At 33.9% G+C, this 14,728-nt stretch overlaps 1 protein-coding gene and 1 long non-coding RNA gene across 2 annotated transcripts; both read left to right on the top strand.

Moving 5' to 3' along the window:
• Positions 1-3,685: 3,685 nt before the first annotated feature.
• Positions 3,686-4,443, top strand: LOC146954281 (uncharacterized). The gene is made up of 2 exons (XR_015032164.1): positions 3,686-4,184; positions 4,290-4,443. It is a non-coding gene; the product is annotated as an uncharacterized LOC146954281 (long non-coding RNA).
• Positions 4,444-9,009: 4,566 nt separating this feature from the next.
• On the top strand, positions 9,010-10,188 carry LOC146954280 (uncharacterized). The gene is made up of 3 exons (XM_085715701.1): positions 9,010-9,159; positions 9,256-9,522; positions 9,815-10,188. The coding sequence occupies exons 1-3, from the start codon at positions 9,106-9,108 to the stop codon at positions 9,965-9,967; spliced, it is 474 nt and encodes a 157-aa protein (XP_085571827.1). The 5' UTR covers positions 9,010-9,105; the 3' UTR covers positions 9,968-10,188.
• The last annotated feature ends 4,540 nt before the right edge of the window (positions 10,189-14,728 follow it).

Below are 14,728 nucleotides of genomic sequence, written 5' to 3'. Positions count from 1 at the left end.
TGGAGAATCCACCTTGTGAGCTACATGGACTTCTTTTTTATGACATCTCCGAAACTTCCATGCTTAGAAATGTTCGACTAGTTTCTTAGTTTTTGGTTATGTCTTTGACCCTCTTATGTACCCAAATTTTTTTTTATCTCAAATACAAGGTGAAAAAAATGTGTATCAAAGATATTAAATTTTTTAAAAGTAGTACTTTTAAACTAGAGGGAGAAAGGGTGATCTAGCGCTCAAGATCGATATTAGTAAAACATATGACAAGGTTGATTGGGGTTTCCTTCAAGGTATGATGTTACATCTCGGTTTCGATGAAAAATGGGTTAATTGGATAATGATGTGTGTGAGTTCTGTTAACTATTCTATTCTGGTGAATTTGAATAGAGTTGGAACCGTTTATCCGGGAAAAGGCCTCCGTCAAGGTGATCCTTTTTCGCCTTATCTTTTCATCGTAGTGGCTGAAGGATTATCAACACTTATTAAATATTTTATGGCCAATGGTGATATTCATGGTGTTAAAATTTGCAAACGAGTCCCGGTGGTCTCTCACCTCCTTTTTGCAGATGACTGTTTTATTTTTTGTAGGGACAATGCTCAAGAGGAAATCAGTTGCTGAATATCTTGCGTGTTTATCAGGATGCGTCTGGACAAGAAATCAATCTTGCTAAATGCGAGGTTTTAATTAGCAGGAATATTAGCCAAGCTGGGAAAGTAGATCTAGCTAGTATTTTGGGAGTTAGACATGCTTTAGGGACAGGTAAATATTTAGGTGTGTCGTCCATGATTGGAAGAAGTAAGAAGGCTACTTTTTCTTTTATCAAAGACGGGGTATGGAGGAAGATAAATTCTTGGAATGGTTGTGCCTTATCTCGAGCTAGAAAAGAAGTTATGCTCAAATCAGTCATTCAAGCTATCCCATCCTATATCACGAGTCTTCCGTCGTCGATTATTGATGAGATAGAAAGGATGATGAATTCCTTTTGGTGGGGCGGGGGAGGAAACCATAAGCGAATTAGGTGGATGGCGTAGGATAAACTTACGTGTCCTAAATCTCAAGGCGGTTTGGGATTTCAAAACCTCCGAGCATTTAATATGGCGTTGCTTGCTAAACAAGGTTGGAATCTTCTCAATAAACCGAATGATTTGGCCTCAAAATTATTGTAATCTAGATATTTTCCAAATAGCTCTTTTCTTAAGGCTAAACTTGGACATAATCCTAGTTATGCTTGGCGGAGTATTTGGTCTTCTCGATCTATTGTAATTCATGGTTGCAGAGGAAAGTGGAAGCCGATTTGGAGGATTAAATCACCTCTGAAAGTTCGGAATCTTATTTGAAGAGTTTGTCCAGATTGTTTGCCAATGCAAAAGAAGTTGCAAGAGAGGGGTGTGGACTGTCCTAGTAGCTGCCCTGTTTGTGACAATAGTGTGGAACAAACAATCCATCTTATGTTTGGATGTCAGTCCAGCAAAGAATTATGGGACGTGCTAGTTCGAAGGATTTGATTGAGAAACGAATGGCTATTACTTCATCTCCCCATAGTGTTATCATGGATATTTGTGCATCAGAGAATAATATAGTGGTAAGTAAAATAGCTATGGTCATATGGAGTCTTTGGTACAATCAAAATAATATTATTTGGAATAATAAGAGATCAACACCTTTTCAAGTCAATATGATAGCTAATTCTCTATTGGATGATTGGAGGCTAACAAATTGTATTAGTGAGAACTCATCAGACAGCCGTAGTGATAATCCTATTCAAAGTTGGGTGAAACCTCCGGAGGGTTGATTGAAGTATGTTGATGCAGGATTTCATCCTCACTAAAGAGTGTCTTCTTTGGGTGCTTGTATTCGTGATGAGAGGGGAGTTTTTGTTAGAGCTCATACAATATTGCGGGAACCGACGTTGCAGGTGATAGAAGGTGAAGCAATGGCTTTGCAGCTGGGAGCCATCCAATGGGTTCTTAGTTCGGGATTTCAGTATGTCATTTTTTAGACTGATTCAAAGATTCTATCAGATGCTATTTTTCGGAAGAAAGAAGACATTTCTAAATTTGGACCCATCGTTACCGAATGGTGAGACTGATTCAAAGATTCTATCAGATGCTATTTCACAAATTAATGGTGGGATATGTAATTGTCGAGCATTATGGTTTGAAATCTACGAGGGAGATTACGATTTTGCATTGAATCAGACATCTCATAGCCATTGCGGGTGTGCCTCCCTTGTGAGGTGAGGGTGAAAATAGTGTTGTTGGGCACAAATGGATTGAGCCTAATTCTGGATTGTGACTATGGCCCTTGATCCGTTCGCTAGATCCAACCTTCACTTGTAATCTTACAAAACTTTCAATTGTTGCTTAAATATGTTAGAGTATTACTTTTCCCACCCTATGCCTTTCCTACCGCGCCCTATTTTTTTTCAATTTTACCCCTGGTCCGGATTTCGTATTCCGGAACGTATTGTTAGTATTCTTCAGATGTTTCCGGATTTTAAAATCCGGAATAGTATTTTAGCAGAACTTTTGCAATTTTAAGCTCTACAATTCGTAAAATAAAATCCAAATAAAATAAAAAACAGAAATAAAAAGACACAAACATAAAAACAACTCATTTTATTAATATATGAACAATACATTACAATAATTTTCAAGCTTTTTAAGCTTATTACATAAGATCCTAAATCTATTTCTAATCTTCTAAGAGCCTAATTCTAATCTCCTAAGAGCGTAACCACTGCTATGTGATAGGACATAGCAGTAGCTTGGCTATTGGAGGAAAACCGAAGGAGGAGGGAAGAGGAGGGCGGGAAGAAGAAACAAATGCCCCTGAGGGAGGTGAGGGGTGCTCAGACTTACGCCCAGACAGGCGAAGCTAAGAACCACACTGACCCACATGACCCTCAGATGAACCGCCCTTCGTTGCAGCGCGGTTCCATCCTCATTGACCGTTCATACAAACCCTGAAAGTTTTCAACGAGGCCCTTATCTATGAAAGGCCAACGATGGAAAACCATGGTTGTAGAAGGAAGAAGAGGAGGAGAGGGATGGTGTGAGAAATGGTGGGGTTTGGAAGGGTATTTATAGGGAGGGGTGGCTGAAAAATGGTTGGGAAGCCATAAATGCAGTCAAAAAATGTGGTAAAACACGTTTTTTTTACTTGACCACTGTCAAAAACGTGAGGGCAGACCACCGGCCATGACACTGATGCGTTCCGGAATATACAATCCGGAATATATTTTCCGGATTAATGCAATAATGGTCATGAACAAGGGGAAAGTTGGCACTTCCTGTTGGGCTGAGGACATTCCAGAATGTAAAATCCGGAACGCTTCAGCATTGGATTCTTTTGAAAGAGAGCCATTAATTTGGGTTTGGACGGTTACAACCACTAACACGTTTTCATTGATTGTATTAATGACCTAGGACTTGTTAAGACTATAAATAGGCTTCCATCTTCAACAAATACCTCCATTCTTCACTTCACCTCTTTTCTTCAATTTTCTTCAAACGTTTTTAGTTTTTTAGGGGTGTCGGTGGTGTCATGGTCATTGTTGACTGTTCCTATGAACCCTGCAATAGCATTTCAGCTTGTGTGGGGTTCATATAACGGTCAACAGAGAACCTTGACATCAAAGAAAGACACAAAAAAATGCACAACATCTGGTCCGGATTTTATTTTCCGGAAGTAACTAACAATCTGGTTCGGAAAACAAAATCCGGACCAGGGGTATTTTTGGAATTTTTACAGGACGTGCGAGAAGGCAGTAGGGTGGGAAAAGTAAATCCCAATATGTTATTCTCTAGTTGGTCCATTATTTTGTGCAACACTATTGTTTCTCTTTTGGTTTATTGCCTTTATTTGTCACGAAAGGTTTAAAAACAATTTGAAAGGATGATAAAATAAACACTTCATTTAGTGAGATATAATGGTTAACTAAGTAAGAAAAACGAACAAACACAACCCATCAATGTATTCAAGAGTTATTTAATGATGATAATAATTTTAGAAATGATTTCTTGCAACTCCAGATGTCGTAAATAGAACTTTAAGTTTCTTTTATATAATGAGATCAAATAATTTTATGTTTCTAACTTGCATAGGAGACTAAATATGGCCAAAGTTATCAAGATTGTTTATATGATTGTCTTCTTTTTCATATTTCTTTCTGTAACCAACTCTGGTGGTAAACAATTTTACTAGCCCTTTTAATTTTTTCTTATTTATTTTATACACAATATTATTTCATATCTTTTAGTAACATCTCTCTACTTTCATTTTTATTTAACAGCATTTTCTGGATGTACGAATGACTCTGATTGTCCAGACCTTTTTTGTCTCCCTCCTCTTGATATGAAATGCCACGAGCTTGTTTGTAAATGTCGATAACATGTAAATTTAAGAGTAATCATATGTTAATGCAAAGCCTATAAATTTTATTTGAACTTCATAATATTGTTAATCTTATGACTTCTCTTACATTGCGATTTATATTTAGCTAACCTTTCAATTTTTTTAACAACCTTATAAGATTTGTTTTCTATTGAAATATATATATATATATATATATATATATATATATATATATATATATATATATATATATATATATATATATATATATATATTGCTACTTCAATGGATAGAGGAAATATGATTGTATAAAGTAGTAATTTCTTCTGATTTCAAATTTATTGTATAAAAGATGTGCGATAGAAATATAACATATATTAGTATGTATTTGAAAAGAATTTAAAAATTATTGAACTATGAAATCAATAATTCGGTTCAAAAGAGGTAAGAAAATATATATAAAAAAAAAACAATGAACACTCGATATTTTGTGATAAAGTTCAGTTAATGCTATATATCAAGAAAGATTTTATCAAGAAAAATTCAAGAATGACATAGCAGAATAATCACCCTTAGATTTTATAAAGAAATTGTCCCGAAATTAATGTTAGCCAATAAAATCTCAGCCCGGTCGGAAATCATGGGGTGGTGGGTGTTATGTATTTTTTTTTTTATGAAAGGTTAATAAATAAGATTGAAATCTAACGGTGGTTATTCTGCCATGTCATTCTTGAATCTTTCTTGATAAAATCATTCTTGATATTTAGCATTTTCCTTTTACGTATGTTTACAATTAGTTGCAGTTCTTAACCATTAGGAAAATGCTCTTTAAGTTTCAGAAATTGCTCTCCCATACCTTAAACTTACTTAAATAGCCTCAATGCTAGTTAACTCTTGTTCACTACCCAACTACAATTAACTACCATTGCACTCTGATATGCAAACAGTAGCATTTGTAATAGCAACCAGGACACAAATCGTCATGTCTCAGCACTTGTAACTCATAAGCACAATTCCAAAAGCAATACAACCAGTTCACTAAAAATACTTGATCATAAGCAACAATGTTAAATAATCATTCGTAATTCAATAACATTACATGAATTCGATACTAGATTAGCGATACACAAACAATTAAAATTCAAAAAAAGTGTAACGTTACAGGTTTTTGACAACATATTACACGAAAATACATAAAAAAACTTAAAAGTCCATAAAATGACACTACATCTCTACTTGCAATTTGGGCAGTTGCAGTTGGAACGAACACAAATATAGAACTTATCATTTTCAACCATAAAGGAAAGCATTGATGCTACATCGCCATCATTCTGAATAACTTGAGGGTTATAAATAGTTTTTCAAAGGTCTTCATCTTTATTCGTCCCCAGATCTATGCATGTTATTTGTACAAATACACGAGACACAGTTTGACTTTCACCCAGATGGTCAAAGTATTTGTTAAGTTATGTCTTAACTCATCCAACTTGCTAGTGGGGGTTAAAAAACCTTAACTGTCCTTTTGATAGCTGGGTATCAAAAATGAGCTTCAACTTTCTCATCTTCAGATATCATTCATGTTATGTTTTTTGACATGTATTGGCTGCATTTTGTTAAAACATTAGTTCTAGCAAGATGTCAGACACAATGTCTTAACATGTTGGTCCGACATCATAGCGTGCCTTGTTCCGCTTACTTGGAGATTCGTTTTAAGCGTGAAGATTTTCATATATTATCTAAAGATTTGTTTCACGTGAAGCGTTGACCAAGAAAGTGTGGTTCTAGAAGCAGAGAAAGGTGGTTTATACTTAGCTTAGTCCTTAAGAATGTTGTTGAAAATTTTAAGGAAACATCTGATCTGCTTCAGAATATTTGTGCTGAAATATCGTGATTCAGCTGATCTTTACAAGCCCATTAAGCAAGTAGGCTATATAAACAAAGACATCAGACCTAATTGAGTACTGAAGCCGCAATTTACAAAAGAGTCTTTAAGGTTTTAGTCTATCGTTGTTATTTGTCAGCCACTCTTATATCACTTTGATATATATTAGAGTTGGACTTTGTAATTGAGTTGTAAAACTCTGAATCTCTCAAAGCTTTTAAGCACGAGTTGGTTCTTTGTCTAGGAGAGTATTGGACAACCATCTTTCAAAAAAACAAGAACAAACTCTTTGGAGATTAAGCCAAGACACATGACGTGGGTATTTGGGTTAAGTGACAGACTACCCCTAACTGGGAAAAAGGTCTCTGAAATACTGATTTCATGATTGTCAACTAAACTACAACCTTATTGTAACAAGTTTCAACAATGTGACTCATGTCCAGTAATTTCAACCACTTATCTTCAAATGCAAATCCACTACTATTTTAGGAAGGATACAAATCATTCAAGATATAGCTAAAACACGTATTACTCCTAAATACCTTCATATAGTCACTCATATGATCTTTCACCTCTTTAATAAGTGCTCTGTGAACCATAGAATGATTTTCTTCGATCAAACCCATGTGCTCAACTAAAGTCCAAAATCCACAATTCTTGTTCCCTTTAACATCCACAATATTTTCAATAAATGGTTTCATGAGTTTTTCCATATGATCAATAGGTGTTAGAACCGGAGTATGCTTTGGAACCCAAGTAGGAGTTGGAACCGGGGAAAGGAAAAAACAAAAGCAACATAATATGCCATATCCGTTGAGGTGACCAAAACTATCTCAAACAACGACATTCTGTACATTTTGGTTTTATAGGTGAAGTTCATGATCAAAACAGTCAAAAAATTGTTAAAAAAAAACTTAATATATATGAGATGAGTTCAAAATACGTCTTGAACAATAGTATCCTTACATTTTGTTTTGGTGAATTGAACATATTTGTGCTCCTCCAACTTTGCGACCAGATGTTGCATCTCTGAGTAGTCATCTCTGCTTGACTTTTTTATCCTTTGACGTGCATTGTGTACTTGTTTTATATTCGTCAGACGGACTTTTCTTTTTAATTTCCTTCAAATTCATTAGAATATTCTTTGGTAGTATCAAACTCTTGGTCAAAGTCACTAACAAGCTCCTTGTCTTTCCCTCTTAATCTACCCATGTGCCCTTCTAAATTTGACACCATCTCATGGTTGTGAAATTCATTAAGAATAATCAACCATCATTACTTTGTTTCACTATTTACATATACACACAACTTGAACACCCACATTTTCTTGAGTCTGTGGATTCATGTTTCACTTTCTTCTTGGGTGCATTGTATTCACCACTCCTTTCATAAGACAATTGTAAAATTGGTTTCTTTGAATTGGATTTTCCTATAAAAATAGTAAATACCACTCTATTTGCTTGTCAACGTACCCAATTAATCATGTCATCTATGACTTTCCATGTATCTTTGGTTGAAAAGAACGTCGATGTCTCAACTTTATTATCACCAAGTTGGGACACACCATAATCAACAAGTGAAGCTTTCACTTGAACATAAAATTCATCAATATTTGGTTTTGCATCAACCGAAGCTTCAACCTTAAACAGTTTCAACTCGACAGAATAATTTCACTTGGTTTCAACCAAAATCAATTCCCATGGTTTCTACAAATGACCTTACACTCTTAGATCTAGACTAAGGAAAAAATCAATTCTATTCACAATAATTTCACAAGATCATACAATTAAACACATACTTCAAAAAATATGCAATACTCATAATTATCACAACTTATATATAGTTACTAACAATTATGGAGGTATTACATGCGGTGCAAACCTTGTTCATATCAATCTTTCTTTTGAACCTTGTTCTTAAGCGAAGATAAACCTTGTTATCACAATCCTCAAATAGCTTATTTGTAAACTAAATAGTAGTGGTAAAAATAAATGTGCAGAAATTAGTTCTCTTATGATTATTAATTGAAAATGGTTTTAAAAGCCTGCAGTATGCTGTTTATTTTACGGGAAAGCCCACAGTTTGTCATCTCTTCTTTTAGACATATTTTATTTTTGTTTTGTGGTAATGTTGTTTTGAAAGTTCAATAAAATTATATAGATCTTCTGAATTTTTTAATATAATATTTTAGTTAGTATTGGTCGCTCCACTAACATTTTATTCAGGAACTGCCATTGATTGTAAATGTAAACAACTGTATAGTTTGTGGTATGTAAATTAGTAAGGGTATTTTTTTCATCTAATATTTGGAAGGATAAATTTGATAGATGAAGGTATTATATGTTATCTTCAAAACAAACCATTAGAAAAGAAAACGAGCAAGGTTTTTTTTATTTTTTTGACAAAAAAGAAAAGGTGCAAGATTATTATATGTGAATATATATCACTTGTTTTTAGCCACTCAAAAAAAAATATCACTTGTTGAGGTAGATAATTTTTCAACAAAATCTTATAAAAAAAGGGCATTTAATTACCTATGATGATTGTAACCAAAAAAATAAAAAATTACCTATGATGATTAAGAATAAGACAAACTTGGAGGTACGTGATTCTCTCTTGTTAGAGGCTTCCATGCATTCTCTTCTCTCGTCCAAAAGCCCATTTCAAAAGCAGAAACATACGCCAATCACTAACTGAGCTCTACGGATCCTATCTTTACGCATTACGTTTCACTTTTTAGTTAATGCATGCAAACCAAAACACTATATATACATTGTGAATAAGTTCAATAAACATAACACAAACCTGTAACATTTATTTCTTCCTTATAATTCTATAATCTTTTCAATTTCCACTAATCATCAACATCATCATGTCAAGTGCTCAGCAAAACTTCAACCAAGGCCAATCCCACGGCCAAACTCAGGTAAAAGCACAAAATTGTTCATGGCATTTCTGTGAATTTGTACTAAATATATTATGTTAACTTATTTTATATTTTTATTTTTTTTATTATGGCTAGGCTAAGGCTGAGGAATGGATTCAATCCACAAAGGATTCAGCCTCAGCAGCCTCGGACAGGGCTCATTCAGCTGCTAACACAACCGGGCAGACTGCAAAGGATTCGGCCTCTGCAGCCTCAGATAGGGCTCATTCAGCTGCTAACACAACTGGGCAGACTGCAAGGGATTCCGCCTCTGCAGCTGCCGACAGGGCTAATGCTGCTGCTAACACAACAGGCCAGGAGGCTGAAAGAAACAAGGAGGAAGCTTCTGGTTTTCTCCAACAGGTTGCTAGCTAATATATATAATATGACAAAAAATATTGATCACGGAATTTACAACACTCACACACAGTACATTAATCACTTGCACTAGAACCCGATGGTTCATATAATAAGAAATTAGCCCTTGATTTTGATACTAATTAGTGTTTTATATTTTGTTCACTCTAACTTTCTAGTCAATTCAAATTATATCATATTTATACACAAAGGTCTAGATTAATGGACTTTTTTTTATTGTGTTAAATTTCGAATTTGGAATGTGTCGTATTGTTAAAAGTTTATCTTCTTATTGCAGACTGGAGAGCAAATGAAGAACATGGCTCAAGGTGCTGTTGAGAGTGTGAAGCATACCCTTGGCATGGACAATAGCAGCAACACCAGCAGCAACACCAACACCGCCAACACCAACACTGCCAACACCAACACCACCACCGCCAACAAGCAGTAAACTAGGACATCTTGATTCATTTGTGAATGTTGTCCTGCTATACCTCCATTCAAATGGAAGGATAATAATGTATTCACTTATTTTTCTTTTTTTTTCATTTTAGATAGTATAGCTTTTTCCTAGTTGCTAGGGATTAGCATACTACTTATGTCATGATTATTGTGCTTTTTGCTAATAAAGAAAGCCATATCATTTATAATAAAACATAGATTCTCTCTATTTTTCTATCTTGCTTTAAAGCTTAATACATAGTTGTCTGACCTATTCATAAATTTTTCATCAAGCATCTTGTTGAGATATTGAAAAATTGTGACTATTTAGTTTTAACTTCACTATTTATTGTATTGATTGAAATTGATTAATCTTCCTTATTAATTAGGGATTAACTAGGAGACCTACCCATATAAATGTACATTCTCCCCACATAATATGATATGATAAACATATTTTCAGTTTTAAGATGGTATACAGAGCATGGTTCTCAAATCCTAGTTTTGTTTTTGGGTTCAGTCGCTGTCAAGGCTAGCCCTATATTTTTATTATATATTCTTTTCTCAATCTAGTTGTTCGGTGTTCAAAGGGCACCGTCCTGGTTTTTGTTTCGTGTTGTTTAATAGCGATCCAATCAGTTTCCACTTCACCACATTGGCTCATTTCAACAATTCTACGGTGTGCCTATCTCATTCCACCAGATCATGAGTTTTAGATTCTGGTGCTTCTGATCATGTAGTTGGTAATCCCTCTCTTATCTCTAACTTGTCACCTCCTAAGATACCTCACAACATTACTGTTGCTAATGGTTCTAAGGCACAAGTTACTGGCATTGGTCAAGCTTCACCTCTACCATCTCTAGCCTTGAATTATGTGTTATTCGTACCTGAAAGTCCTTTTAATTTGATCTCAATTTGTAAACTTACTCAATCTCTCAATTGTTCTATAACATTTTCTTCCAACTCTTTCCTTATACAAGACAGAAGTATGGGAAAGACAATTGGAACAGGATCTGAACACAGGGTCTCTACTGTCTCCATTCTCATCCATCCACCATTTGTGGTGTTTCTGCATCTCAAGATACCATTCATCGTTGTTTGGGTCATCCAAGTTTGGATAAGTTAAAGGTATTAGTTCCTCGTCTTTCACATTTAAAGTCATTGGATTGTGAATCATGTCAGCTTGGCAAACATGTCAGAGTATCTTTTCCAAGTAGTGCCAATAAAAGATCAATGTCTCCCTTTGATATCATACATTATGATGTTTGGGGTCCTAGTCGTGTGTCGTCTACTTTGGAATGCAAATATATTATGTCACTTTCATTGATGATTTCTCTAGATGCACTTGGATCACCTTATTGAAGGATCATTCAAAATTATTTGGTGCCTTTCAAACATTTTGTTTAGAGATAAAGACCCAATTTGGTCAAACAATTCGAATTTTACGGAGTGACAATGCAAAAGAATATTTTTCTACATCATTCAACTCCTTCATGGCTTCTCGTATTATTATATATCAGTCCAGTTGTCCTCACACAACGCAACAAAATGGTGTCGCTGAAAGAAAACATCGTCATTTGGTTGACACAGCGCGAACTTTATTGTTTAATGCTCATGCACTAATAGACTTTTAGCAAGTGTACTAAAAACTATCGAAGTGTTAAAAATTAAGTTCGTTTCCACAAGGACTGTGTTAATCTCAATTCAGCAATAAAGTTAATATTTAGGATGTGTAAATTATTTTGATGCCCGAGGCAGTAGATTTGATTGCATAAAAGTAAATAACAGAAAATAAAGATTTGTTTAGAAAATATATGGAGAGATAAGACTAGGTTATTCAAATCCTTTTATTTCACTTGTCTGGTACACTGCACCTATTTCCTATGAATATTTCTCTAGTTTCACGATGGTTAACTAAAATAGTTCTAATCAATCCCTTGACTTAGGACACTCTTCTCAGATTACAGTCCCTAATTTCGTGATCTAATATTCTTTGAAGGTTTTAAGAACGTTAACCTAATATCACAAATAAACGATTATCCATTCCTAGACTAACCCTGTTTATTTGAATAATTCAATTAGGTCTAAGTTGTAAGTTATGGTCCGTAGTCATTCATTATATAACTAGATTGATATTTAGATAAAACAGAGTTTCACAGCAACATGATTCAAACAGAATTACGTACATCAGATTCATCTTAGACCTAATCTCTAGAAATTAGCTAGACATGATTAAAGGACTGATAGAGTTCCGTCGTTGTCGGCTTTGCTCCTCAATTACTTCTCAATTGCCACTGTTGATGTTCTTTTTTCATATCATGTGCCTTCTTATCTCGTGATGTGTGTTGTTTTTTCTCCCTTCCAAATCATGTATATCTTTCTGGTACTGTGCGCTCCCTTTTATACGTGAGAACCCTTTTGTTCCGTTTGTCTTCTTGTTTTACTGTAACCAAAACCTAAGCAATTCTTTCTAGATTACTTTTCCCACCCTATAGGATTCTCGCGCGCCTTGCGTTTTTTCCAAAAATGCCCTTGTGTAGTCCGGATTTTAAAATTCGGATTCATGTTTACTATTTCGGATTTTATAATCCGGACAATTTTTATGTATAATCAGCCATCAGACTCTCACATTTCCGCAATTTTGAGTTTTGCATTTAAAAACAACAAAAAAACTAAGTAAAAAATGCTAAAAACTTGTCAAATAAAATCATACAAATATAAAAATACCACCAAAAAATTCTAAAAATCAAATAAAACTAGTGCAAATTTTTTCGGATTTTTCTGAAAATATGAATAATTAAAAAAAATGAAAAATGGGTCTAAACGATGGAATTTTGGATTTTGAGGGGCGGAGTTCCGTAGGAAGTCCCTTCTACGGGAATCATGGTCCTTGAATTTTTTCTTATTTTTTGGGGAAATTTCAGAGCAAACCGATAAAGTAGCCCGAAAACGAACTGTTTTAGCTTGAAAAATGGTGTTTAGGGGGTTTCCGGATTATGCCCTATTTTTGAAGTTTCCGGATTACAAAATCCGGAAAAATCCATAACTCCATTTTTCACCCTATAACAAAGGAGAACACCATTCCGGATTATGAAATCCAGAAACCTCAAGGGCATTTTTGGAAAAAACGCAGGGCGCGTGAGAATCATATAGGGTGAGAAAAGTAATACTCTTCTTTCTATCATCTTGGACTAACATCACGTCACTTCCTTGGCCCAACAATTTAGGCAATGCTTTTTTATTCATACCTGCTGTTCAGCCCTTCATATTGCTTTCACAATTCACACTAATAATAATACTACTACTAATAATATATTATTTGACTCAATAAATTAAAAAAGGCAATTTATTTAAACGACTCTAAATTAAATATTAAACTAATAAAAATAGACTAAAAACTTAACTAAAAGTGACTCTAAAAATAGTGTATGACTCATCATGCACCTTTCAGATTTTGGGGTGATGTCATTCTCACTGTATGTTATTTGATGAACTGCATGTCATCATCAATATTGGGTAATGAAATTCTATACTCACTTTGTTTCCTAAAGATCCTATGTACACGGTCCCTCTTAGTGTGCTTGGATCTATGTGTTTTGTACATGATCTCTGTATGCAAAGTTATCTTGTTTAATTTTAGCAATTTTGAGTTGTGTATTGTTTGATGTATTTTCTATCAACTTGAATGAATGAATGAATGAATGAATGCCATTTTTGGTAATAAAAAAATCGTTATCATTCATTCAAGGTGAAAGAAATTAGTTATGTGGGCATAACTTAGTTGGTAGGTATCGAAGTTTGGACCCTGAATTCCATGATTCTTCACCTTAAAGGTTAAATTCTAACCACTAGACTACATGATCGGGAAGAAGAAAAAAAAGGTAAAAGAAATTAAATTTATAATGATATTGCAATACTCCTTCGTCCCAAATTATAAGTAGTTTTAGTCATTTTATATAAATTAATAAATGAAATTAATTTTGTATGGAAAAGAGAAATTATTAGTTATCTTACAAAAATCTCCTTCATTAATGATATGAGAAAGATAAATTAAATAATTGAAAATAGTTAATAGTGTAGTAGATAAAGGGTCATGTTAACATGTGTCTTAAGGTTAAGGGTGTGTGTTGAAAATTCCAGATAGGAAGCATTTATTGAGAAAAAATAATAATTTTTAAAGTTTTGAGAAATAAGGACACATGTGAGCATTTGTATTGTAAAATAACTTATAATAATCAGGGTCACATCTTTTTCTTAAAGCGGCTTATAATTTATGATGGATGGAGTAATAATTAGAACGTAAAATTGAAAAACAATAATTAATATTATATCAAAATTTGAAAGTGTAGTTTATTTTTCCTTATAAAAAACAAAGAAAGTGTAGTTTATTTTGGAACACTTTTTTTGTTAATTGTCACTCATTCTAGGATTGAGTGAATACTTTTTATTAACAATACTACAAATAAATTATTAAATAAACCAAACATCATAACATATAGAAAGTTAAAGGTGTATAACCAACCTAAAACCATGTTTTAACCTATTCACTTGGAAGTGAAATTTTTTAGAGTGGTACACGTGTACATATTAAGGATGTTTACCAATATTTATTCCAAAAATATAGCTAAAACATCTTTTCTTCTTTAAACAATGTATATCAATTTTTCTACTGCTCTTTTTTCTTCTTATATTTCATACAATCTATCAAATTGTTCAGATTTTCATGACAAAAGAAATGGAGAAACCACCATTTTAGTATCTGGATGTGTAA

Source organism: Medicago sativa, chromosome 1 (genome assembly GCF_051527215.1).
Source record: "Medicago sativa cultivar Bolivia chromosome 1, Bolivia_mono, whole genome shotgun sequence".
NCBI lineage: Eukaryota > Viridiplantae > Streptophyta > Magnoliopsida > Fabales > Fabaceae > Medicago > Medicago sativa.
The sequence above is the reverse complement of the archived record's forward strand: the minus strand, read 5'-3'. Positions and strand labels throughout refer to the sequence as shown.

Bases quoted from the DNA above. Each gene is read 5' to 3' on its own strand.
- LOC146954280 (XM_085715701.1), top strand. From the start codon at position 9,106: ATGTCAAGTGCTCAGCAAAACTTCAACCAAGGCCAATCCCACGGCCAA. The intron at 9,160-9,255 runs GTAAAAGCACAA...TATTATGGCTAG, and splicing joins AATCCCACGGCCAAACTCAG to GCTAAGGCTGAGGAATGGAT. The intron at 9,523-9,814 runs GTTGCTAGCTAA...TTCTTATTGCAG, and splicing joins CTTCTGGTTTTCTCCAACAG to ACTGGAGAGCAAATGAAGAA.